A 27,599-nucleotide genomic window follows, 5' to 3' on the forward strand; every position below is an offset into this window, starting at 1 on the left:
ATGTACCTCGCTTTTGAGAAGCTGCCATGCACGATGTTGCACAGGGTCGCTGGTCCACCTCCTGTGAGGTCTGTTTATTTCAAGGCTTCCTCAGCAGAGTTCTGCCTTTTAGGTGAGTAAATGATTACGTCCTTAGGGATGGGTAATTCCCTTCTAATGGTCCAGCCCCCACTAGACATCCCAGGAGCAATGAAGGGTTGCACTTGAACACGGGGATTAGATTCTGAGTTAATATCACTCTTCTGAGGAAGAGAGAGAAGAGGGATCTTGTTACTCGCCCCTCTAATTCTATGGCACTCACCGGTGACAGCGTGGAGAGGCCACCAAACAGCTCCCTGTCTTTCCTCATCCCCAGGGAACATCCCGACCAGAGCAGAACCGGCTTTGGCAGTGAGAGTCTTCTGCTTCGAGGCTGCACCATCAGAAACACCAAAGTGGCTGTTGGCATTGTCATCTACGCGGGTAACTGTCCCTGGACAGCTTCCTATGTCCCTGTCCTTTATCCTCTCTCCAAAACCTCCTCCAAATTTATCTTCAGTCAGTGGGAACTCACATCAGTTCTAAGGAGTAGAGTCATGTGACTTCCCATTTCTCAGCTAAGCAAACTGAGGCTGGAATCACAGCAGCTCACTTGGTCCACAGAGACATAATTCAGTTCCAAGTTACTGTCACTCATCCAGATAAGACAGGGAGGGGGACTCATGCTCATGTGTCCCTAAAACTTTTCTGACACTAACCACAGGTGGGATGAAGGGTATCTCCTTGAGCCTGAGGAATAACCTCACCAAACTTAGCAACTTCACCTTGTGTGCCTCAGTGTCCTCAGCTATACAACAGGAAGAATATTTCTACCTGCCCCATAGGCCCCCCATGAGGGTCCAGTGACCCAGCACATGGAAAGAACCCAGAACTGTGTGTAGCAAGTGAGGGCGGGATGGGTTTTAGTTATTGTTTTTATTATTACCTCTATTCATTTTGTGTCTCCATATATGGTGGCCTATCTCTCCTTTGCACTTTGATTTTGCTTCCCATTGATAAAAGGTAACAGCAGCACTTCTCACAATGGTACCTGAAGTATTGGAGGGAGGTCTTGGGACTGCTGTATCCCCAGTACCTAGCACCTGGCACTCAGTGGGTACTCAGTACGTGTCTATTGTTACGTGAACAACTGCAGACTTCTTCTATAGAGGAAACACAGTCCCCCTGGAGTGTCTACCTTCCCTGGAAGTCTCCAGCATACGTTTCCCTGGATCTTCCACTCACTGGGACACCTTGTAGTATTTCATTTGCTTGTTACTTTGTTTGATTTGATTCGTTTTGGTCGGAGTAGACTCCCACTTTTGTTAGACATAGAAGAGTACTAAAACATCAATCCACCCTAAGATTCCCTTTGGGGGACTGTGAAAGAAAAATAGGTTTTTCAACAAATGCTGGAGAAGGTGTGGAGAAAAGGGAACCCTCTTGCACTGCTGGTGGGAATGTAAATTGATACAGCCGCTATGGAGAACAGTATGGAGGTTCCCGAAAAAACTAAAAATAGAACTACCATATGACCCAGCAATCCCACTACTGGACACATGCCCTGAGAAAACCATAATTCAGAAAGACACGTGCACCCCCATGTTCATGGTAGCACTATTTACAATAGCCAGGTCATGGAAACAACCTAAATGTCCATTGACAGAGGAATGGATAAAGAAGATGTGGTACATATACACAATGGAATATTACTCAGCCATAAAAAGGAACAAAATTGGGTCATTTGTAGAGACATGGATGGACCTAGAGACTGTCATACAGAGTGAAGTAAGTCAAAAAGAGAAAAACAAATATATTAACGCATATATGTGGAATCTAGAAAAATGGTACAGATGAACCAGTTTGCAAGGCAGAAATAGAGACACAGATGCAGAGAACAAATGTATGGACACCAAGGGGGGAAAATGAGGGGAGGCGGTGGTGGTGGGATGAATTGGGAGATTGGGATTGACATATATACACTAATATGTATAAAATAGATAACTAATAAGAACCTGCAGTATAAAAAATAATCAAATTAAATTTAAAAAAAACCAAAAATATGTTTTTTAAAAAGTTGTGTCACAATCTAGCTGGCTTTCCCTAATTTGGGGGAGGGATGTTATATTTGTCAGTACAGGTCACTGCTTTCAAGGGTCTTTGGCAATGGAGTTCAATGCCATCTGGTAGACCTAGTAGACAAGAACACTTCCACAATGCCTACCGCCCTAAAAAACCTGCATAGACACGGATTTGCTTCTCTGCCTAATCAGAAACAAAGGTCGGAGTGGGTGATGGGAGCGGTGTGTGGGGAGGCAGATGGAGGGAGAGTTAATCGTGACTGGGGACTCAGGCCGCCTGGGGCTGAATCGCTGCCTGGCTGCAAGTTGCTGAGAAGCTGGCTCAGTTTTCACCACAAGGAGCACTGATAACCCCTGCCTCCTAGGGTTATAAGGTTCACAGTGCCTGGCACCCATTAGGGCCTCAAGAAATGTGAGCAAAAATGGTGCAAATTGTGTTTAGTGTTACTGTGTAGACCAGGGGTTCTCCACCTCAGCACCATTGACATTGGTTCCAGATTGTTCTTTGTGGTGGGGGCCACCCTATAGGGTGTTTAGCAGCATCCCTGGCTTCTGCTCACTAGATGTCATTAGCACCACCTCCTCAAAGGTGACAACCAAAAATTTCTCATGACTTGGCCAGGTGTCCCCTGGGGAGAATGACTGGCCTAGAGCTACATTCTCTGCCTTGGTAATACAGATGGACAAAGTGGGAGCACCTCAGAGTCAAAGGCCAGAAAATGGACAAGTGAGCTTTCCAGAAGGAAGAGATTCAGTGTGGAGGTATGCGCTCCTCACAGCAAACGTTTATTGAGCCCCTACTGTGTACTGGAAACTAATTTAGGTACTTTGTGTATATCAGTTCACTCCCCCACCCCAAAACACGCAACAACTATATCTCATTTTGCAGATAAGGGGTTGAGTTACAAAAGGATTAATTCCCCCAAGGTCACATGTCTCCTGAGATTAATTCCCTATAACCCAAGGTCAGGTACCTGCAGAGCCAAGCTCTGTCGGACACTAGAGCCCACATTCTATCCACTACACCATACTGCCTCCCCCTTGAGCCCAAATTTTGCCAAAAGAACAGGGGTATCTTAGGAAGTGAGGAAGCAGGTGGGTGAAGTGGGTGGTCCGAGGACCCCTTTTACGGGGTGAGCCTGGGGCACGCAGGAACCACAGCTGTGTCAGCCCCTGCACAGCTGCAGCAACTTGAGTCTAATTTAATAAGCCTAGCATGCTCACGCCTACAGTTTTGTTGCTGCTTTAAATCCACGAGGCCACCAGCTAAGTAGCATTAAACCACACACTGCTGGAGCTGATGTATTGGTTTTCTCTAATTTTGCACAGAAAATGTGTGACGGGTCTCTTTTAATTTGACTGCTGAGGGGTACAGCGTGGTGAATACAATTTGGCAGCCCCAAAGGGGAGGCTCTGTTCTAAAGACAAAGGCTCAGTTTGACTCTCAACTCTTAGCTGGGTGGTTTGGGTTCCAGGAGTTACTGGAAGGAGAAATAGACTGGGAGTCAGAATCCTGGGCTCTCCATGTGGCTCTGGTGTCAATTTATTCTTTCGTTTGGAGCGGGTCCCTTCTACGTTTTGGTCCTGAATTTCTCTAATTGGGAAAAAAAAAAGGGCGGTGGGTGCCTGAATGAGCTCAGTAGTTTTAAAATTTTACTGTCTTTTCTTTAAACAGAACTTTATGCAGAACTCCAGGGTAGGAGAGTAGCTGCCCAGAGTTAATGCTGGGGTGGAGACCTTTGGCCGCCACCACTCTTGCACGAGCACGACAACACCTTAGGCAAAGAAGCAAGCATGATAATTACTGGCCTCAAGTACAGTCCTGCCACAGGGCCTTGGCACATACTGTTCCCCAGCCTAAAACCCTTTTCTCCCAACTCTTCTCTCTCCCTTCAGGTCTCTCTCAAATGTCACCTCCTCTGAGAAGCCTTCCCTGACCACACTCTAACACCATCTCTTATTTATTAGCCCTTTATTTATTGTTTACTTCATGGGACTTATGGCTAACTGTAATTACCTTATTTACTTATTTCCCTGTATATTTTCACCAGATTGTGAATCATCTTTCTCACCACTGTATCCCACCACTGAGCCCATAACAGCACCTCTGTGCAAATTAGAAAAAGATGGCCCTTCCTCAAGACAGCTTACTGTCATTTGCTACAAATGTGTCCTAATGGACTTACAAATCTATGACAGCTACAAAATGAGGGCTACCTCTCGAGTTGTGCAAGGGCACAGCCTGTGCACAGTAGCTCTGTCCATGCCCACCAGTGTCTGGCAGGTAGGGGATGTTCAGTAAAAACCTGCCGACAAGTTGTGTGAGGTCTCTCCGGCCGTTCCCAGAACCTCCCTGCAGCAGGACAGATTCAGGTTAGAGAATGAAGCTTCTCTTGTATCGAAATCTCATGGGAGAAGAGCCAGAGGCAAACAGGGGCCAAGGGCTGACGATCTCATTTTCTCTCAAAGGCCATGAGACAAAAGCCATGCTGAACAACAGCGGCCCGCGGTACAAACGCAGCAAGATCGAGCGGCGCATGAACACAGACATCTTCTTCTGCATCGGGATCCTCTTCCTCATGTGCCTCACTGGGGCTGTAGGTATGGAATGTTCTGGAAAGGACAACCCCACAATCATCTTCCGTTTCTCTGGGCGAGTTGCTGCAACTCGGAGCCTCAGTTTCCTCATCTAAAGAAAGAAAAGCCTCAAAGAAAGCCTACTCCGTATTTTAACAGGGTGCCAATTAAGTACAAATGCAGATGACATTCTCCTGAAAGTAGTATGCACTCTAAATCTTAGGAAGAGCGTCTATCATGTGTCTGTCCAAGAAATACTTCCTGAACCAGGCACCCCCTTGTCATGAAAGGGTAACGAGATGAATCGATCACAGGACCGGTCCTCAAAGAGCAGGAAGGTCCTCATAGTCTAGTAGGAGGAAGTCCAATCTGAGAACAGAATCAGTAACACCATCTGTCCCACTCAGTGAGGGCGGTACCAGGTACTGTGCTCGTGTCCTAGTGCCACTGTCAAAAGTCAACACAAATTCAGTGGTTTAAAACAATGCTAGTTGATTCTGTTATAGCTGTGGAGTTCAGAAGTCCAGAGTCGGTTTCACTGGATTGAGACCAAGGTGTCCTCAGGGCTGCAGATTCCAGAGGGAGAATCGGTCCCTTGTCTTTTTCAGTTTCTACCGTCTGCCTGTGTTTCTCCCTTTGAAGCATCTTCTTTCATTTTCAAAGCGCATTACTCCAATTTCCACTCACACTTCCTTCTCCTTGTCTGTGGGAGTGTGGCCCTCTGCCTCCCTTTTATAAGGGTGCTTGTAGTTCCATCATTGGGCCCACCTGGATAATCCAGGCTCTTCTTTCTATCTCAAGATCCTTAACTAAATCACATCTGCAAAGTCCCTTTTGCCATCTAAGGTAGCACATTCGCAGGGCCCAGGGATGAGGGCGTGGCCACCTTAGGGGGCCATTATCCAGCCCACGACCGGGATTATGGGAGCATCAAGGAAGAAAGTCTCGCTGGAGCTGATTCCCAGATGCAGCAGGTGTTCACCAGAGGAGGGCGGGGACAGGAACAGGAGGGGGCAGGCAGCTGTGAAAGGAAAGAGAGAGGTCACTTGACCCGAGGGGCAGCACAAGCAAAGCACAGCGGCAGGAAGGAGAGCCATGTTATGCAGAGGAGTGTTCGGCCATTTGGTGTGCCAAGAGCAAGGCCAAGGATGGAGACCTGATTAGAAATGGGCCGTGGCCAGGTTCTACGACGGCCAGGTGTAGACAGCTGTGGGAGGTGTAGACATGAGTGATCAGAGCCATTTCAGTAGATCCTCAGAGGGTAGGGGAAGAGGGGCCCTCACTCTTACCCACTCTCCCCCTCTGTGGCTTAACACTAACGATGGTTCTCAGGACCCTAAAGGAGACCCCAAAAAGAAGCAGGGAGGATCAAAAGGGAGAACTCGTATGCTGAGTCCAGAACCCCCTGCCATCCTCACGCCAGTGAGCAGCTATAGCGTTTGGGCTTTACTTTTGTCAGAAATCGCACCCATCACTGTTTTTAAAAGACAGTGTCCAGGGAGCCCCCTGGTGGCCTAGAGGTTAGGATTCAGTGCTGTAACGGCTGTGGCCCGGGTTCAATCCCTGGCAGGGGAACTGAGATCCTGCAAGACATGAGGTGTGGACAAAATTTAAAAAGATTAAAAGAAAGACAGTGTCCAAAGCTTAAGATCTTCCTAGGCCCACAGAGATTTTCTATGTCACCACAGTGAAGACAGTGGGATTCAATCTTGTGCGTGGCCTGGAGTTTTGAATGAATATGCTTCCCAGATGTGTCTAATGGCACTCCATGTGAGGGGCTCGTGGCTGGAAGGGCAGCACCCGCATGGGACGGAAGCAGGCAAACCAGAAAACCAACTGTTCGTTTTGTGGGCCATCCCTGTGTCCCCGGAAATTCTGGAGAACTGTCAGCTCTGCTTCGGGACAGGTTTTTCAGGGAACGTCAGACCTGGAAAGGACATTGGAGATCATCTCACTGCGTCTCCAGGGAAAGGAAGTGAATGATTAAAAGGTCACAGAGTTAGATGAGGTACAGGCCAACCAGAAGCAGCTTGGTAGATTGCCCAAGATAATAAATACGTGGAGAAAGTAATTGGGAGGGGCAGGATTCTATTCTGCCTGAGAATAACACAGGCCGCTGCTGGCACCGTATCAAACACAGCTCCCGCAGGAGGTGAAAGCTCTCGAATGAGCACCATTCAGGGTCATTTATCACATGTTTGCTTTAATTGTGTGAAGATGGTGTTTCTTTTTTATTTGCCCAGAATGTCCTCCCCAGGCTTTTCTGATCACCCAGTACCCACCTGGGCTTCAGAACCCCTCCAGGCCTCCTCCTCCATGCAGCCTGCTCTGACTTCTTTCACGGTCTGTAGTAACCCTTACTCTGTGCCTTACATTTGGCCCTTAACCTCACGTCTGTAAGTCTCCTTTCTTCTGCTGTATCTGATGGTATGTGACCCAACCTCCTGTGCAAAGAAGTATCTTAGGGGCAGGGTAGGAACCCCTATGCCTTTTATTCTCTATAGTCCCGGCCCTGGGGCCAAGAGCATCATACACATTAGGTTATCCTGTTCTCACAACAACCCCATGGAGAAGGTATTATTACTAATTGCAAGATGAGGATGCTGAGATTCAGAGAGCTTGGTGCGAGGTGCACTTATCAATCCTCACTTGATGGGTGTTGTTATCCCCATTTGCAGTTAAGGAAACAGAGGGTTCGGTCTGCATCTGGTGCTGTCACTATGGGCTCTCGTAGTGTTCCGGGATCTAGCATAGCACCCCTCATGCTAGGTGGGATTTGTATCTTTACATCGGACTCCCTGACTTGGTAGGGAACTCCTCAAAGACAAGAAGTAGGACCGACTCCTTCTTGAATTAAAAAATTTTGGATAAAGGGAGGGAAAGGAAGGAGGCAGGGAGGAGTGACTGAACAGAGCTATAGATGGACGGACGGACGGATGGATAGATGGATGCATGGACGGGTGGATGGGTAGATGGGTAATTGGATGATTGATTGGATGGATGGATGGGTGGATGGGTATGTGCATGGGAGAGAAAGAGGGACTAGGATACAGGTCTGTGAAGACTTCCCAGCCATGTACTTTCTACCACACAACTGAAAAAAAAAAAACTCATGCCCCTTTCTTGCTTTCCAACCCCTGAATAACAGGACTTCCACAAAATGTAAGTAATCCCCACGCTAGTCTCCTCTGGGAGGACAGACCTAATGCCTATCAAGAGATTGAAATGTAGTATATATGAAGGACCACTTTAGAGCTAAATTAATACACACACACACACACACACACACACACACACACACCTATGTTATATAGAAAAAGGATGGGTTCCTCCAAAGCACGCTCACTTCTGGCAATAGGTCAGGGAAGGGCTGATGTAAGTGACCCATTTAGGATTAATGGGAGATTTTGCCTCATGCCTGGCTTTGCCTCCTCTTAGGTCACAGCCTCTGGAATGGAACCTTTGCAGAACACCCTCCCTTTGATGTGCCAGATGCCGAGGGCAACTTCCTTCCCCTTGCCCTTGGAGGCTTCTACATGTTCCTCACCATGATCATTCTGCTCCAGGTAGGAGGCCCTCTGTAACTTGGGACCCAGAAGACCCGTGGCCAATATCTGCACAACTTTGCAAACTAAAGAAAAATCAGCGCTGGCCCCGTGAAAGAACTAACTGGACTGAGATGGGGAAATGTTTATCGCTTTCTTATGGGTCTTTGAAAGTATTCACAACTGGGATTATGCCAGGACCAGCCCTGCCTTGTGGAGGGGACCTTGGCCTCAGATAATAGCAGAGGAAAATATTTATCAGCATTTTCCATTTAAAAGTAAGATTATAGCAGTGATCCACGTGTGCCTGTCCCTCTGCCAGACCTAAACAGGTAAACCCTAGTGACCTGGGAACAACAAAAGATAATGCAGCACAGAGAACTACAGAGAACTTTCAGACCCCAAACACTGAGAGAAAGAAACCACAGGTTAGTGTTTTCTCATTTGAAAGTTTGAGATGGAAAAAGAGAACTGGCACTATATAGGAGGAAAGAAACAGAAACATAGAGCACCTATGAGGGACGTAAGAAAGGCAACGACTGTAGGTAAACACCTGCAGTGAAGTATAAAGAGACAGATTAAAAAAATCCTCAGGCTCTATAAGTAATCACAGTCTATGAAAAGATAAGGCAGGTTGTAGTTTTGTTTTAACAAAACCCCATCTATGTTTGAGTCCCTACAGTATTTGAGGGTGTTTCACTGTCCTCTTACTGATGATCCTTTTTCATTCATTAGTTCGTTCATTCATTGAGCACAGTAATCCTTTTAAAATGTGAATCGGGTCATGCTGTCCTCTGCACTGAACCCTCTGGTGGTTTCACATCCACTCAACGTGAAAACTGAAGTTCTGACTGCAACCAACAAGGTCCTAGGTGATCTGGACCCTGACTCCTTTCTGGACCACGTCTCCAAGCTGTTTCCTGCACACTCACACACAGGCCTGCTGACTCTCATGCCCACCCTGCAAGCACCCAGCCACCCATGCGCTGCCCAGAACCCTCCTCCTCCCACAGATAACCTCACGCTCACACCCTCATTTCTTCAGGTCTCTGCGCAAAGGTCATGGCTTATGACCCACTCCCTCCCAGCCTTCACCCTTTTCACTTTTCTTTACGCTTTTTCATGAGACTTACCGCTACCCAGTATCTATTTCTTTGTTTGTTTACTAGAACATGAGGTTTTGTTCTGCTCACTGCCATTTGCAGGACCTAGAATGGCATGTGACACCTAAAGCACCTGATAGGTACTAGGTATTGGATCAGTGGGCAGTGATCAACAATGAGTCTGAATAGGAAACAAACTTATGGTCACCAAAGGGAAAAGGGGGGGAGAGAGAGAAATTAGCAGTTTGGGATTAGCTGATACACACTACTATATATAAAATAGATAAACAACAAGAATCTACTGTGTAGCATATTCAAAACCTTGTAATAAACGACAATGGAAAAGAATATATATATGTATATTATATACATAAAACTGAATCACTTTGCTGCATACCTGGACCCAACACAACATTGTAAGTTAACTATCCTTCAAAAGAAAATGAGTCTGAATACCCATCAAAGTGGGCAGCGGTCTTTGGTGGCATAGAGATCCGAGGGGCACCAGGAGACTCTGGACTGAGGTAGCTAGAGCTCCTTACCTCCTCCTGGCTCAGTCATTAAACAAGCAATGGTGAGTGCCTACCCCGTACTGGATATCTCTGGTTGAAGAAGGTGTATCTCTTTTTCAGATGACCCTAAGAATGCCAAGGGAGGCATGAGGTCATTAATCTTTAACTTCTCAGAGAAAGTCCACATGTGAGCTGACCTGAGCTTTCCATGAAATCCCTTTGCTACTCCCATCACCCAGTGAAGGTTCTGAGATGGGGGACCGGCCCGTTTTCTGATACGATGGGAATTGATCTCCCCACAGATACTGATCCCAATCTCCCTGTACGTGTCCATCGAGCTGGTGAAGCTCGGGCAAGTCTTCTTCCTGCACAATGACCTTGACCTGTACGATGAAGAGACGTATTTGTCCATTCAGTGTCGAGCCCTCAACATCACTGAGGACTTGGGCCAGATCCAGTACATCTTCTCTGACAAGACGGGGACACTGACCGAGAACAAGATGGTGTTCAGGCGTTGTACCATCATGGGCCACGAGTATTCTCACCAAGAAAATGGTACGAGGGCTTCCAGGGGCTCCCACCCTTCTTCTAAAGGAATTGCCCCTGCTCTCCTGAGAGAATGATGATAAAAACCATTATCCTGGCTCCCAGCAGAGGCGGGGTGGCTCTGTGGGAAGTAGCTTCCTGCATCCCTGTGGCTTCCTTGTCAAAGATCAATGCTGTTCTTATCACTTGTAAACGTGCACTTGTTCACAAAGGCTATCAGTGATCTCCTGTGTGGTAGCCCTCCAGTCGGTTGATCTTTGGTGCCATTTACACACAGGATTTTTATCTGTCAGGAATGCACTGGGGAAATGTCCAAATTATGTGCCAGTCATGTAGCCAAAGTTTAAGAATTTCTCACGTCCCCTTACCTGAGAGGACAGGCCCAGGTGTAGGCACATGGTGAGATGTGATACATCCAGGAAACGCCCTCCATAGTAACTGGTCTCTTAGATTTTCACTGACGCCAAGCTTTGCCTTAGGGGGTGTGGCTATAAAATGCCTGGACTGTCATCTTGCACAGACTGAAGGTGGCCGACAGAGCTGACTGATCCCCTCAGCTCCCTCCCCCGACACACACACACACACACACACACGCACGTGCGCGCGCTTCCTAACTAGGAGAAGAAACTCACAAGAGCAGCATTCATTCTTTTGAGTGGGAGGGATGGAGAAAGAGAAAAGAGGGGATATTAAAGGCGGTCCAATCCCCTTTGCCACAGTGGTAACCATTTACATGGAGCTTCTAATCTCTTCTTAATAATAATACAGCTACCGCTACCAGTCCTTAGAGTATGCTAATCACTTTTATATCATTATATCATTAAGTCTTCAAAACAACCTGTGAGTTAGGTACTTTTTTATAACCCCTAATTGAGGAAAGAGAGGCATGGGTTATGCGAAGCGCAAAGTCACATAGCTAGGAGGTAGGAGAGCCAGGATTTGAACCTGTGCAACTTAGTGGCACCCCTCTTTCACCAGCTGGGGTAGCCAGCTGCCTACTCTTAGCTCCACCCCCAAAGTCTGGCATCTCCCCAACCATGATCTGGCCAAGGTGTGACTGGCGCAATAACGGGCTTCCTTTCCTGCAGCTAAGCGACTAGAGACCCCAGAGGAGCTGGACTCAGACAGTGAAGAGTGGACCCAATACCGGTGCTTGTCCTTCCCAGCCCGAAGGGACCAGGGACCAGCAACAATAAGGGGCCAAGGAGGGTCCCAGCCTCTGAGGAGCCAGAGTGCCCGGGCACGCATCCAGGGCCACTGGCGACAAAGGTCCAGGGGGCGCTGTGAAATCTCACAGCCCGCTGTGGCCTTCAGCAGCTCCATAGTAAGTCCCTGCCTTTTCCTCTTTGAATTGCTAGTGGCCTGTCTCGGGGAGAGAAGGGGGAGGGCTCTGGGGTATGAAAGAGAAAAGGGTGTATAAACCCTGAAGAGCTCTCAGAATGGCAGCTCTTGGTCTTGTATGTAATCTACACAGGTGTAGGATTCTTGTTAATTTCAAATGTTCAATGTTTAGAAATTGGGAGATTTCTAAATGGGATTGAAAAAAGTGTCCCCACTAAGCCGGCATTTCCCTGTGGCAATAAGTGGTTTGAATGAAGAAGTCAGTGCTCAGCCTGGGCGTGCCGTCCTCAGTCCATCACTGTCCCTCACCCCCTCTCTCTGTATCCTCATCCCTGAGCTGAGGCCCAGCAGCATGTTCATTATGCATTTTTTCCAAAATACAGTTAAGAGGAAAAAGAAATATCTGACATGTCCACGTTTCTATAAAGTGGAAAAACAAAAGATGAGCCCGTAAGGCTTAGGTTTCACGAAAAATGGGAGAATGTATTTATTGTGATAAAGAGCCTTAAATTGTTATGATGCAAAGAACATCTCTGTCAAATTTACTCAGTCCACGTCACTCCCTTAGGCTAACTGCCAGGCCCCTAGGATGTTCGACTTTGCAACTTTGGGGCTTTCTGCATCTGGCCCCTCACATTTGATCCATTGGGATAGTTACCACTAGACGTCCAGGCAGCAGGTGAAGAAACTGAGTTCCTTCCCCAAGATGACACAGCATGCCCAAAAAGTCAAGGCCAGAACCAGGGCCTCTGACTCCCATCTCATCACACTTTCCTCTGCACCAGGCTTTTCCTCTGGGGAACACATCATCCAGAGTCTTCTGCACTTACAGAAAAGGCCTCAGGGAGCCCCAGGTATCTTGAACAAGACACACATACAGAGGGACTGAAAGTGCTATTATCCCATTATTAGAACATTAGATTTTCAAAATGATCATTTTGGTGAATCTCCTTCCAGTCTTTTATTTCCCCCACTAATACACACACACACGTGCACACACACAAACTACATATTTTAACATTTTTGCAGTCATAGTACACATAAATTATAGCTGCTGGGTTTTTTTCATCTGACATGATATCAAGAGCCTTTTCCACATTGCTACCTAGTATTCATTATCCAGGACTCTGTTTTCTGGCTGTGACAAGAAATGCTGTGAGACTGTATGTTCTGGGTTGTTGTTTATCTAACTTTAAGTAAGTACAAATTTAACTCTCTTATGTTATTATCATGCACAGAAATGCAATAGTAGCAGGAGAAAACAATAACAGTGTGTTAAGACATATGATGCTTATAAACCTACAAGAAGAATGATCCTTTGAGAAGATTTTAGGTTTTATTTTTCTTTTTGATTTTCCCAAATGAAGTAACAACAGGACATGCATATTGTCAAGTTTTTCCTTCTTTAATTTAATTCTGTCCCTTCTGAATGGAATGCCCTTCCCCTCAGTTCTTTACCTAAATATTTGGACAATGAATTCAGTGAATTCTCATTGGGCACAGGTAGTAAGTCTTGCATTACCAGTGTCTTTTGGCATCTTCCAGTTCTAGATACCATGGGCATCCCGTGTGTCTGAGAATGTCTCCCCCAGGACACGGGGGAAAAAAGGAAGCTTTCCTGTGTACATCTCATTTGGGATACACAGATTCATTGCCCAGCCGGACAAATCTCAGCAGCCCAGAAAAATTGCAGCCCTGAGTCAGTCAGTATAACTTTTATTCGGGGCCCTTAGCTGATGGTCAGTGAAAGGGACACGTCAACTTATGAGCTGCCTCCAGATCCTGGATGTCATTGTTCTGCCCTGGCTGGCACATTCCAAGTCCAGTTCTAACTAAATGCATTTAGGAACAATAAGGAAATGGACACAGAGAGTAAGACCCAACTCTTGTTGCCTGAGCAAGACAGGATGGTGATGTGTTCTCTTTATGAGCTGCTAACTATGCTGTTCTACAAGTCAGGCTGAAAATCTGGGGTCAGTGGGGTCAGCATCCTGGCTATGTGTTAGTGAGGGCACTGGGTCAAGGGTCAGGAAACATAGGCTCTGGTTTCAACTCTGCTGAGGCTTGCTGTGTGGCCTCATGCAACATGTTAAACCTCTCTCTTTCCCTGTTTCATCACCTGAAAATACGTTGCTTACAACTCTGACTGGCTGTCCTAAAAGTCAAATACCATGATGCTTGTGCTGACCTGCAAGGTCGCTGCCAGCTATGAATTAAGCACATTTGGGGTCACATGTCCCAGGTTCTCATCTTTGCTCCACCGTGTATTAGCTCCATGACTTTGGTCAACTCACTGAGCTGGAAGCCTCGATGTTCTCATCTTGAAAAGGGATTACTGTTATGCCTCGTGAGTTGATTTTGAGGATTTAATTCTTAAAGCTCATGTGTTCTAGACAGATGGATAACTACTAGAAGTTTTAAATGACTTTTCTAAAGGAAAGCTGTCTGCCTTGGACAAACGTTCACATAACTGATGACAGGGAGGGGAAATGGGAGTTTTCATAGAACACAATGTCAAGCTCTCTCCCCTGAGATTCTGGGATATTCGGTCTAGGGTGGGGCCTGAGCATTCATGTTTCTATTTCTGATGATTCCAGTGAGCAACCAAGATTGAGAAACGCTCTAAGCATACCATCACCCCACTGGAAAATGGTCTTCATTTGGCTCAGACGGGCGCCTTGTACAGCCTGGGAGGCATTCGCTAAAGGGGGTGATGTATGTTGCCTTAAAGGGCTCTGACACTAACCTGTAAACTCTCTGTGTCTGAGTGGCAGACCCTTGAGTGAGTCCATGGAGAACGTCCGTGTCAGCCCCGGGGGGATGCCCTGGCTCCTGGCTCCCACTCACCCCTGCTTGGCAGGCTTTCTGTGTTGCCTCCTCTTGCACCCGCCCGTCTGGCAACCAACCTCGTTGGGTAATGTCTTGGCAAAACCAGTGCTTTACCTTTCCCTTGTAAACTCAGCCAGAACTTGCCTCTGAAGCCCCAGGGATGCCAGGTCATGGCAGAGCACCCAACCCCATTCCAAGGAAGCCCATTGCTCTGAACCAAAAATCAACAATAACAACCACTACAACAAAAGCTGGCTTTTTTCTTTTACTACAAAGATCAAGGAAGCATCTGTTATTGTTGTCTAATTGGCTGCTCTAAAATCTGTGGCTTTAGGGTGGGGTAATATTCTTAGGAAAGTGGTGAGTTCTGAGCCAGCATTTAATAGTCCTGCCGGAGGGAAAGTGAAATGCCTTTTCCCCCCTGGTCTGTAAGCAGACAAGATTGGAGTAGAGAGTCTTTGTTTAGACATGCCACTTGGAAAAATATTTTTGAGTCATCAGACCAAAGACTGTTTTCCTAATCATAAAGTTTGCATCAGGGCCGTTTAGGCTCCAAACCCCACCACCTCTCCCTTCTGTGGGCACGACCCCTCCCACCTGTCTAGAAAGAATGCAATAGAGGGAAGTAAAGGCGGTGTCTTTGGCCCTCTGCCTCCTTTCTTGAAACTTGGTCTTCCTTTCATTCTTGGGAAGATATTTGTGCCATACTTATAGTCTGCTCCAGGTTGACAGGGACAGCCCACGTGCACAAACTCCCACGGCAAGGTTAGGTAAGAGTCCTGATTTAACTAGTCAAGCGCGCAAAATCTTTTAGTAAGTCATGTGACCACACAGGGCAAGAAATGGAGGAAGCCTGTCTCAGCTTTGCTTCCCTTAGCTCCCAGGGTCCCATATAGGGGCACACAGCTGTGGTGACCCTTTTCACGGAACTGGTCTTACAAGATCTGGGATACTTCTTTCTTTTTTATTTTTATTGAACTATAGTTGATTTACAATATTGTATTAGTTTGTGGTGTATAGCAAAGTGATTCAGATAGATAGATAGATAGATAGATAGATAGATAGATAGATACAGACATATTCTTTTTCATATACTTTTCCATTATGGCTAATTACAGGATATTGAATACATTTCCCTGTGCTATACAGTAGGACCTTGTTGTTTATCTGTTTTAAGTATAGTAGTTTCTATCTGCTAATCCCAAACTCCTAACTTATCCCTACCCACCCCCTTTCCCTTTGGTAACCATAAGTTTGTCTTCTATATCCATGAGTCTGTTTCTGTTTCATAAGTAAGTTCATTTGTATCATATTTTAGATCCACATATAAGTGATAGCGTGTGGTACTTATCTTTCTCTGTCAGACTTACTTCACTTAGTATGATAATCTCAAGGTTCATCCATGTTGCTGCAAATGGCATTATTTCATTCTTTTTAATGGCTGACTTACACACACACACACACACACACACACACACACACACACACACACACACCCCTTCTTTATCCACTCATCTGTAGATGGGCATTTAGGTAACTTCCACGTCTTGGCTATTGTAAATAGTGCTGCTATGAACACTGGGCCGAATATATCTTTTTGTTTTGTTTTGTTTTGCGGTACGCGGGCCTCTCACTGCTGTGGCCTCTCCCATTGCGGAGCACAGGCTCCAGATGCACAGGCTCAGCGGCCATGGCTCACAGGTCCAGCCGCTCCGCAGCATGTGGGATCTTCCCAGACTGGGGCACGAACCCGTGTCCCCTGTATCAGCAGGCGGACTCTCAACCACTGCGCCACCAGGGAAGCCCCTGTATATATCTTTTTGAGTTAGAGTTTTCTCCGGATATATGCCCAGGAGTGAGATTGCTGGATCATACGGTAACTCTATTTTTAGTTTTTTAAGGAACCTCCACACTGTTTTCCATAGTGGCTGCACCAATTTACATTCCCACCAACAGTGTAGGAGGGTTCCCTTTTCTCCACACCCTCTCCAGCATTTGTTATTTGTAGACTTTTGATGATGGCCATTCTGACCAGTGTGAGGTGATACCTCATTATAGTTGTGATTTGCATTTTTCTAATAAGTAGCAATGTTGAGCATCTTTTCATGTGCCTATTGGCCATCTGTATGTCTTCTTTGGAGAAATGTCTCTTTAGGTCTTCTGCCCATTTTTAGATTGGGTTGTTTGTTTTTTTGTTGTTGAGTTGTATGAGTTTTTGTATATTTTGGAAATTAAGCTCCTGTTGGTCACATCATTTGCAAATATTTTTTCCCATTCCGTAGGTTGTCTTTTCATTTTGTTTATGGTTTCCTTTGCTGTGCAAAAGCTTATAAGTTTGATTAGGTCCCATTTGCTTATTTTTGCTTTTATTTCTTTTGCCTTGGGAGACTGACTTAAGAAAACATTGGTACGATTTATGTCAGAGAATGTTTTGCCTATATTCTCTTCTAGGAATTTTATGGTGTCATGTCTTATATTTAAGTCTTTAAGGCATTTTGAGTTTATTTTTTGTGTATGGTTTGAGGGTGTGTTCTAACTTCATTGATTTACATTTACAGCTTTCCCAACACCACTTGCTGAAGAGACTGTCTTTTCTCCATTGTATATTCTTGCCTCCTTTGTCAAAGATTAATTGGCCATAGGTGTGTGAGTTTATTTCTGGGCTCACTCTACTGTTCCATTGATCCATATGTCTGTTATTGTGCCAATATCATGTTGTTTTGATTACAGTAGCTTTGTAGTATTGTCTGATGTCTGGGAGGGTTATGCCTCCAGTTTTGCTGGTTTTCCCCAGAATTGCTTTGGCAATTCTGGGTCTTTTGTGGCTCCAAAAAACTTTTAGGATTCTTTGTTCTAGTTCTTTGAAAAATGTCATGGGTAATTTGATAGGGATCACATTAAATCTATAGATTGTTTTGAGTAGTATGGCCATTTTAACAATATTAATTCTTCAAATCCAAGAACATGGAATATCTTTCCATTTCTTTGTATCATCTTCAGTTTCCTTTATCATTGTTTAATAGTTCTCAGCAGATAAGTCTTTCAGCTCCTTGGTCAGGTTTATTCCTAAGTTTGATTTTGGTTTTGGGCTTTTTTGATGCAATTTTAAAAGGAATTGTTTTTTTTACTTTCTCTTTCTGATATTTCATTGTTAGTATAAAGAAATGCAACAGGTTTCTATATGTTAAACTTGTATCCTGCTACCTTGCTGAAATCATTTATCAGTTTTAGTAGTTTTTGTGTGGAGTCTTTAGGGTTTTCTATGTATAACATCATGTCATCTGCATATAATGACAATTTTACCTCTTCCCTTCCAGATTGGATATCTTTTATTTTTCTTGTCTAACTGCTGTGGCTAGGACTCCCAATACTATGTTGAATAGAAGTGGTGAGAGTGGGCCTCCTTGTCTCATTCCAGATTTTAGCAGGAAGGCTTTCTCTGTTGAGTATTATGTTGGCTGTGGGTTTGTCATATATAGATTTTATTATGCTGAGATATGATCCCACTATACCCACTTTGGTAAGGGTTTTTATCATGAATGGATGCTGTGGGAAACTCTTCTTGCTAGGCCACTGAGTTTTTTTCCTTGGGGCTTCTGTCCCATTTGGGAAAAGCTTACCTTAATAATCCACATGCTTCTATTTAAGCAAATATTTACTAATATTGAGCTCTCCCCATTCTTGAACCAAACTCAATATCATCAAGGCCACAACCTCATCAAGGGCAAAAACATGACTGCCCTAAATAATACTTCAGCCTTCATCTCCCCAGCAATTGGGAAAGTTTGTTTCGACAATAGCAATACAACCACGTGGCTAAGTATTCAAAAGGAACCAAAGGGCAAATGAAGAGAGTAAGCCTCCCTCCCTCCTCTATTCCCCACCACCTCAGAGACAACCATTATTTGTATATTTCTGTGTCTTTGCCAGAGGTGCTATATCTATATAGAAGCAGGCAAGTGGGGTGTACACATAAACACATCCTTTTCCACAAACAGAAGCATAGCATACACACTGTTTTGGACTTTGGACTTTTTTTTAACCTAATGAATCTTGGGGAATATTTCATATATGTAGACAAATTGACAGATATTCAATAGAGAGCCACTTCATCCCATTTTTAATGGCTGTTAGAATTTGTTGGATGGTCGAGCCATCACGTTTATACATGTATGTAAGTTTTTCTATGGTATTCTTAGAGCATAACTGCTAAATTGAGATTGTGTGCATTTTTAAATTTTTGATTGATACTTCTCAAGTGGTTGTACGAGTTCAGACACCCACAAAAGCAAATAGAAGGGTCTGCCTCCTCCCCTTCTTCCAAGTCTTTGTATTCTCAGCGTCTACATTTCTTTAGAATAGCTTTTCATTTATTGTCGGTCGGTCAACAAATACTAAATAATATAGCAAGTACTGTTCTAGACACTGGGGAAGTAAAGTCTAATGGGGCATTGTTCCTGATTTCAGGCACTTACAGCCCAGTGAAGGGGCAAGAACCCCAGTGCCTACAGGACACTGCTCTCAGTGCTGGGGTGTATGAGTGCAGAGGTGCTATAGGAGCCCAGAAGAGGTGCACCTACATCAAACTAGGCATCAGGGGGCTTCCTGGAAGGGTTAGCATCAGAGCTGAATTTGAGACAAAATTTTAAAGGTTAACCAGAGCAAAGAGAAGAGACCATCTAGTGGGGAGAGTGCATGTTGTTTTAGGGGAGACATTCTGCACAAGCAAATGGAGACTTGGGGTTCCAAGGAATGGCTGGAATAAGAGGCACAGGTCGGAGAGAGGCGATCGAGGAGATAGAGACATGGGAGGAACCAAGCCACAGAGTTTGCTTCCAGGCCTATGCACCAGGGTTCCTGTTCATTTCCACCGCTGGCTCTGTGGGTTCCCATGGCAACAATCTGCTGCACCCAATTAGTGATAGTCACCAGTGTGACCATGAGTGAGCCGTCACTAAAACTGAGAGGAGAGTAATGGAATGGAGCTTGGCCTTCTTCTCCCAGCCTTCCATGCAGAACACTCCCCAGTCAGAGAGGGAGCGGGCTATATCTATAGGGCAGCCCTAGAGCCTAGAGCCTTGCTACTCAAACTCTTGTCCTCGGACCCCCAGCAGGAGCACCACTTGGGAGCCTGTAGAAATGCAGATGCTCAGACCCCACTCCAGAACTGCTGCATCAGTATATGCATTTAAATAAGACACCCAGCTGATTTGTGTATATGTTAGAGTTTGGGAAGTGCTGGCATCGTGTTTAAGGGTTTGGGTTTTGGCATCAGCAGAACTGGATTCAAGACCCAGCTTTTTAATTGACTTTGGAACCTTAGACAAGTTACTTATCTTCAGTGAGCCTCATTTGCCTCATAAATAAAATGGGAGAATGATAGTAGCTATTTTGATGCTGTTATAATGATTACATGATGTACATGGAAGCACTTACCAAAGCCCATGACTTTGCTATAAATTGTCAATAGATATAATCTGATGATAATAGGAGGATCCTTGAGGATGTGGTGTGAGGTCAGAGATCAACTTCCCCAAAGAGGGTTTATCTGAGCTTCGGGTGTTCTGCAATAGAAAGAAATCCAACCAGTTGGGTGCCCAGCTGCCACAAAGCTCTAATCTGAGCAACTGGTAGCCCCACAAATGTATATTTCTTTTCCTTCAGAGAAACAGACTAGCCAAAGGGCCCGGAGGGGGTTGGGGGCACTGTTTTCTCTAAAAGCGTCCTACATGCCAAGTTCCTAAATGTTAATGAACCGGACAGCAAACCAATGGGCTGTGGATGAAGGGAACCACGAAGAAGCTTGCCCTGCAGAAACAAGTCTGCGTGCCTGGATGAAGCTTCCCTGACATCTGCCGCTGACACCTGCAGGCTGGGCCTGCTGCCAATGCCAGAGAGAAGCAGGCCCTTTGCAGAACTTTTTGTGTGTGTGCATTGCTATATGATTGGGTAGAAATATACTAAATAAGAGTTTTAACAAAGAGCCCCCATGGGTTAATCAGTGGTGAGGTAGCATGGTGTCCTAGACAGGAGTCAGGCAACAAAGGTTCGAGTGAGTGCCTACAGGCTGGCAAGCACCGGGGACACATCACAGTCTCTGCCCTCATGGCACTTAGAGACTAGAGAGCAATGGACATGCAATACCTAACCGTTAAATCATTTTAACTGTGTCACCGTTTGGAAATACATAATGCATAGCTTGGAGCAAAGCGGTGTGCTGTCAGAGGCCGGAGTCAGGTGGTGTGAAAACTGTCCTAGTTCTGACTCTGATTCAATGTGCAATCTTGGGGGAGTTCACTACCCTCCTCCCTGGCACTCAGTTTTAGCATCAGGAAAATAGGGGATTGGGCCTTGATGACCTCCAAGCTTGTTCCCAAGTCTGGGTATCTTTGGTAAGGGTTAAAAGCATCCCATTCATGTACCCCCGCCAAAAAAAAAATGAAATCTACTTTCTGAAAAAGATCCCCATAATCCCCTTTATAATCTCATGGACTCCCTGCTGAGCCCTAAGGATTAGATATATAAGCCCGTCAGTTGTATTTGGGATCCCAGACACTAAAGATGCCAACCGTCAGCAAGTATCAAAGGCCACTTCCTTCTCATGGGAGATCTTGCCTGGCGTGGAGGTTAAAGAGCATGAATTCTAGAGTCGGACTATCTTGAATCAACTTGCTGTGAGACCTTAGGCCAGACATCTAATCTCCCTGGGCAGCCGTTTCCTCGTTTGAAGTGCAGAGGTAACTGGGAGAATAATAGTACTCAATAGATAGTGTGCTGTGGGGATGCAGTGAGATAATAGATGTACCCAGAACATAAGAAACACTCCACGAAATGGAACTGTCGTTACTATTATCAGAAATTGGCTCAGGGTTTCCCTGGTGGCTCAGTGGTTGAGAGTCCGCCTGCCGATGCAGGGGACACGGGTTCGTGCCCCGGTCTAGGAAGATCCCACATGCCGCGGAGCGGCTGGGCCCGTGAGCCATGGCCGCTGAGCCTGCGCGTCCGGAGCCTGTGCTCCACAACGGGAGAGGCCACAACAGTGAGAGGCCCGCGTACCACAAAAAAGAAAAGAAATTGGCTCAGAGTTCCGTGAGTGATGTTGGCAAACTGGATGGACCCTGGAATCTGGTTAGAGGAGTACACACGGGAGCATTCATAAGGGAACATAGCTGCTTTACCACGACCACAGAAAGGAAGACCCTAGGTTCACAGTCAAGGGGTCTGACATCAATTCTGGCTTTACAATGACTCCTTGGGTGACACTGGTCAAGTCAGACATCTCTCTGGGTTTCAGTTAGGTTGCGGCTAGTTTCATCTCAACTTGGGACTGGGAGAACCCAGTGAGATCACATAACTGACATTGTTGGAAAGGTAGGATTAGCTCCATCACTGTGAGTTCCTGCTATGACAACTGTACTCAGAGGCAGGGAGGATGGATGGTTCCTGCTCCTTCCTAAGCTTTCTGAAAATAGGGTCACCGTATGGTATGGACGGCCCACCATTACTTATTACAGGGCAAGGAAAGGGAATGCAGACTGGATGCGGTTTTACTCGCACTCTTCCTTTTAATGAAAAGGCTTTTTTCTGGACACTGTCCTCTCAAGATGGTATCAACAAGTTGGAAGTGTAGGCGTTGGCTCTGGGAAAGCCCTCCAAGTGAAGGTCAGAACTCTTTACAGTGTGAGCTCCACCCGCAGTCCACTTCCCCGATCAAGCTGTGCTGTTGGAAAAGCCGACTCTCATCCCTCCAGCCATCCAGCACCTCCACGTCAGTCTGGGTTTCCTCCCCTGTGGCTCTCGCCTGTGCCAGCACTTCCAGGGAGGTGAGAAGCTGACTTCTGGAGTCACTGCACTTGGTAGTCAGAGAAGACACAGTCTGAGGCTGTTTTTCATCTCAACTTGGGTTCTTGTTCGTAAAACTTGCTAGCTTGTTGGCCCTCGGTCTTCACTCTGCACGAATCAGTCAAGATTCGTCAGTCCATCGTTTCCAATCATTGACTCTCTTCTAAACTTTAATTAACCTGTGAACTCTGAACATGGATCGAAATGGCTTTTTGCGGAATGGCTTTTGTCATATCTGTGAAGAGCTAGTGTTTATTGAACTTCGGCTTCAAACAAAGCAATCTTTGGAGTTACAGAAGATACAACTTCATGGAAAAGGCAGTCTCTTGTCTTTCAGGCTCTTGGTTTATCTCTAGAGAGATTAAACATGGACTTAAGAAAATTGAGTTTAAAATATAGGTCAATATGTAGTGAATTCTAGAGGGATGGCAGAAGTGGCAACTTCTACAAAGATGCGGAAAAATTGGAAATCCATGAGTCAGATCCAGCCCACAGGTTTTTTAAAAAAGAAAAGAAACAAAACACAGTTCTCACATCGTCTCTACTTTATCTTGAAAAATCCAGAGATTTGGCAAAATGTTCCAGCCCTGGAGCCTGTTAGTAGCAGAGCAGTCGCCCCCTTTTAGAGGGGGTGGGACTTGCCAGGTCTCACAGCCCCCCATCCCATAGTGTCCTCAACCGTACCTTGGCCAGCTTGCCTCCTTCACCTTACCCTGACTCCTGTGCACATTCTGCATTCAGGAGCCTGTTACTGTGGCTCAGAAGACAGAGAACTCACGGTGGGCTGGATCAGATCTCATGGACCCGTGGAGTTTTCATGGTTACTGATGTCTAGGTAGGATTTGGGTAGACAGGAGAGGACTTCACACAGGGTGTGATCAGAGGCATAGGAGGGGAGTATACCCCCAGGAGGCAGCAGACAGACCACCCGGCCTAGCTGAGGGTCCACAATGCAGAGTGGTGGGAATCAAGAGTGGAAATGCAAATGGGAAAGAATTTAGGTGCCAGACTGAATTGATCGTGTTTACAATGAAGATCTCCTGGAATTTTTTCAAGCTCAAGAAGACCTTGAGGGAAATAGTATTTTTAGGAGGATGAATGGGTGATACATATGAAGGGTTTGAAAGAAGAGAAGTGAAAGGCAGCCACCTCACTTTAGAGGCTGATGCAGAAATCCAAGCTGGAGGGCTAGAGGGTCTGCGCTTGGCTGGAAACATCAGGAATGAGGGGTAAATGGCGGGGAGACCCTGTGGGGAAAGAACTACCAGAGCCTATAACTGATGGACATGTGGGGTTGAGGGAAAGGGAGGAACCAAATCACACTCTACAATGACCAGGCCCAGGGGAGGCGGGGAGACGTGCTGGACGCAGGATCGCGGTGGGGGGTGGGGGGACTGTATCAGCCTTTCCCAGGCATGAAAGGATCTGCCGGAGGGGGCTTTCCTCCCCAGTCTCTTCAGGAGACTCTGACCCGGGCCTTTCTCTCCCAGGAAAAAGATGTGACTCCGGATAAAAACCTCCTGACCAAGGTACAAGATGCAGCCCTGTGGCTGGAAACCCTGTCAGACAGCAGGCCTGCCAAGCCTTCCCTCTCTACCACCTCCTCCACTGCTGACTTCTTCCTGGCCTTAACCATCTGCAACTCCGTCACGGTCTCCACGACCGCAGAGCCCCGTCAGAGGGTAAGGACCGCTGATGGTAAGGTGGGATGGATGAGAGGAGGGCGAGGGGCGAGGGTGGAAGCCCTGCACAGGGGGACAAGATACTTGGGTCCTAGCCACACTGTCACCATTTCATCACTGTGAGACCTTGAACAGAGCTCTTAGCCTCTCTGGGCCTCAATCTCCTCCTTTTTTAAATAAAATATTAAAAGTTCCATATGAGCTCTTTATATAGATCTCACATTTTTGTGTCTGTCTGTCTGCAGGGTAGATGTTAAAAGTTAATATTTACTGAGCACTTGCTATGTGCCAGGCTCCATGCCACACATGTCACCTGCACTATCATTTAATCCTCACAGCCCAACAGTCCTAGGAGGTATGTCTTTGGATTTAACAAGTGAAGAAACAGTGGCGTGGCTCAGAGAGCTTGAGGAACTTAAGGAAGGACGTATGGTGAATACACGGCAGAACGATCTGTACGATTCTGTAATAATATCACGGTATAGTGGTGTCTGCTTTTTAATGGAGGGTTAAAAAAACAATTAACACCATGTGTGAAGTTCTGCCAGTTTGGAGATAATGCACCTGGATGGCCACTCATAGGACGTTATACTCTGAATTATTTTTCAGTACAGAAGATAGATTTACCTTCGATTATCCACATACTCTCACCCAAGCTCCCTTGTAAGTGAAAAATAAGAATAATTGGGTGTTACAACATGTGGCCACAAAAATCAAGAAGAGCGTTCATCCAGGCACCAAACCAGAGCCCCCATTATTACACCCAGATTCTAAACTACCCTGAAAAGTCAGCAAGTAATCAGAAGTCTTCAGGGAGTTTGGGGAACGCAGGAAGCATTATCTGAGCAATTCTCCCTATTTTCAAGAGAGAAAGCAGTACCATTTGGGGAAGGACAGCATCCAGTTCTCAATTTGCACGTCAGTGGGGAGGCTTTAGCTGGCAGGTAGCTCAAGAGCCCAATCCCTGGAGTCAGACAGACCCAGACTTGAGACCCAGCTCTGCTATCTACACACTGGGTGATCACAGCCAATTTACCCTCTTTATGCCTCAGTTGCCTCATCCAGAAATTGGGATAATGATAGGATCCCCTAGCATCGCTGGGAGGATGAAGTGAGATGCTGCGTGCAAAACTAAAGCAGACAAGGCGATGATAAGGGTGCAGGGCATGTGAACCCCTACTGTGAGTCTGGCTTTTGTCTCCTTTGCTTTGCCCATGATCAGAGTGGGATGGTCATAAGATAGAGGAAAATGAGTATCGCCAATCCCTAGGAAGTCAGGGCTGGAAGGAAACCAATGGCCTAACTCCCTCATGCTATAGGTGGGTAAACCGAGGCTCACAGAGGGGAGAAGACTTGCCCACCATCACTGAAGGCCCACCTAATTCACTGATTGCAAAATGAGATGCATAAGACAGCTTGACAGTTTTCCCAACCTGGAGAGTCATGGTCTCCTTCCCTCCTCTACCACAAGGTCACAGTGCCACCCTCGACCAAGGCTCTGGTGACATCCCTGGAGAAGATTCAGCAGCTGTTCCGCAAGTTGAAGCTTTCGAGCCTCAGCCAGTCATTCTCGACCACCGCACCCTCCGACGTGGACCTGGGGGAGAGTTTGGGGGCCAACATGCCCACCACGGACTCGGAAGAGAGAGACGACGCGTCTGTGAGCAGTGGCGGCTACTCCACCGACGGTGGCTACAGGAGCAGCACGTGGGAGCAGGGTGACATCCTGGGGGTGGGTCCGGGTGCCTCCCTGGAGGAGGTGCTGCAGGACCCGGCCCTCAGCCTGGCCGGCCCCGAAGTCTGTTACGAGGCCGAGAGCCCTGATGAGGCTGCCCTGGTGCACGCTGCCCGTGCCTACAGCTTCACGCTGGTGTCCCGGACGCCCAAGCAGGTGACCGTGCGCTTGCCCCAGGGCACCTGCCTCACCTTCGATGTCCTCTGCACCCTGGAGTTTGACTCTGTCAGGAAGAGGATGTCCGTGGTCGTGAGGCACCCGCTGACCGGTGAGATCATCGTCTACACCAAGGGTGCCGACTGCGTTATCATGGACCTGCTGGAAGACCCAGCCTGTGGTGAGTCCACCCCACCGGGCTCCAAGAAGAGAGGGCTTATTTAACAGGCGGCGTGGATGGTAACCAGGGGCTCAGGTTATAGTGTCACTCAGTCCGGCAGGTCCCAACTGGAACACAAACCCTCAAGATGCTCTCCACAAAGCAGCTTGCTTTCCACGTCTCCACGACCTGGAGAATGACGGAGCTCATTATGAACTTATTAAAGGCTTTGTTTGGGCAGTCTTGTCATAGAGGAACTTCTTTAACTTTATTTATCCCAGTTTCTAGTTTTCCAAACTCATTTAAAGATGGACTCTCCATACACAATTTTTTTTTTCACCAGGACACCCATTAACATACCCTAGAACACACTGTGGTCCTAACTCTTAGTTTTGGAGAGAAGCCAGCTGAACCCAAAGAGGGAAGTGACTTGAAAGAGTGGTCCCAGCTAACTAGTGGTAAATCCTATGTGGAGGTATCCTGAATCCCAGTTCAGGGCTCTTCCCATGCTGCCAGAATTCTGCATCAGGCTCGGTTCACTCTGGGAAGCCTCGGGTGGTCCTCTTTATCATGCCTTTCCCCAGCCTCCCCCAAACAGATTTTCATAAACTTGCTCCAAGCCAGAAAAATGTTCCAAAGTCCCTACATATCAGTGTCCAATTTTGGAACAGCATGAATTAGTGTGCAGCCGCTTCCTGATTGCTAGCAAGGAGAAGACCGTTATGGGGCTGTGATTCTCCCAGGGTAGTAGATTCTAGCCAAGCTTTAGAATTGCCCAGGCAGCCCTGTGCCTCCTGAATTATCAGCTATGGATGAGAGCCAAGAGGATCATGGGGGTTGATGAGTGTTTTGAAGGGGAAGGGAGCTAATTAAGTCTCTTCATCCCCAGACTCTGGCAGACAAGTGAATTCAGTGTTTCCGAGTCAAGGGTGCCACGGCATTCTATCCCCGGGCAACAGCCTTCCACACTGCCCTGGAGATGTTTCTTTCTCTGTTCCTCACCTGATTCCAAAATGGATTACCGATGCCTCCGATAAAAAATACATAGACAGTGTTACTGTAAGATTTGCGAAGCAAAGATTTCAAAAAGAGGGGGAAAAAATAACCTCAGGGTTTAATATATTTACAGTGTTTGAACATTCAATTTGACCCTGAGGTTCCTGGTAGCCTGAGCAAAAATGTAAACTCAAAGGCACACAGGTAGAAGGCAAAAGGTGTTTAATCTCGGGAGCTGATGTCTTTGAAAATAAAATATTGTAGATAGTGCTCAAAAAGATAAGGTACAAAGACTGTTGTTAAGGTACCAGGAAACCAGTAGCATCTGAAAAATGAGAAAATAATCTTTGAAGGGATTTTTATACTGCATAAAAGCAGCCTTAGAATAGTATCATGGAGAAAGTGAGAGCTTTGTTGGACTTCCTTATACTTATCATACTGTTAAGAATTGTACTTTTAATTTTGCATCATATGGA

At 46.3% G+C, this 27,599-nt stretch overlaps 1 protein-coding gene and 1 long non-coding RNA gene across 10 annotated transcripts in view; one reads left to right on the forward strand and one right to left on the reverse strand.

Annotated features, from left to right (window-relative positions):
- The window catches only part of ATP10B (ATPase phospholipid transporting 10B (putative)), a 369,516-nt gene that overhangs the window by 294,141 nt on the left and 47,776 nt on the right, over positions 1–27,599 (forward strand). Inside the window, exons 8-14 of the mRNA XM_067732943.1 lie at positions 356–462; positions 4,569–4,700; positions 8,115–8,242; positions 10,139–10,391; positions 11,471–11,706; positions 23,885–24,076; positions 25,548–26,148. Coding sequence (XP_067589044.1) covers positions 356–462; positions 4,569–4,700; positions 8,115–8,242; positions 10,139–10,391; positions 11,471–11,706; positions 23,885–24,076; positions 25,548–26,148 — 1,649 coding nt within the window. The remainder of the gene's footprint in view (positions 1–355; positions 463–4,568; positions 4,701–8,114; positions 8,243–10,138; positions 10,392–11,470; positions 11,707–23,884; positions 24,077–25,547; positions 26,149–27,599) is intronic.
- Positions 21,618–27,599, reverse strand: part of LOC137222151 (uncharacterized) — a 169,897-nt gene continuing 163,915 nt past the window's right edge. For 8 of the 9 annotated variants that reach the window (XR_010942357.1, XR_010942358.1, XR_010942356.1 and 5 more), the window contains one exon: positions 21,618–26,316. This is a non-coding gene — a long non-coding RNA (uncharacterized lncRNA). The remainder of the gene's footprint in view (positions 26,317–27,599) is intronic. The other variant, XR_010942353.1, reaches the window with a different exon arrangement.

This window comes from Pseudorca crassidens, chromosome 3 (genome assembly GCF_039906515.1).
Source record: "Pseudorca crassidens isolate mPseCra1 chromosome 3, mPseCra1.hap1, whole genome shotgun sequence".
In the NCBI taxonomy this organism is placed as follows: domain Eukaryota; kingdom Metazoa; phylum Chordata; class Mammalia; order Artiodactyla; family Delphinidae; genus Pseudorca; species Pseudorca crassidens.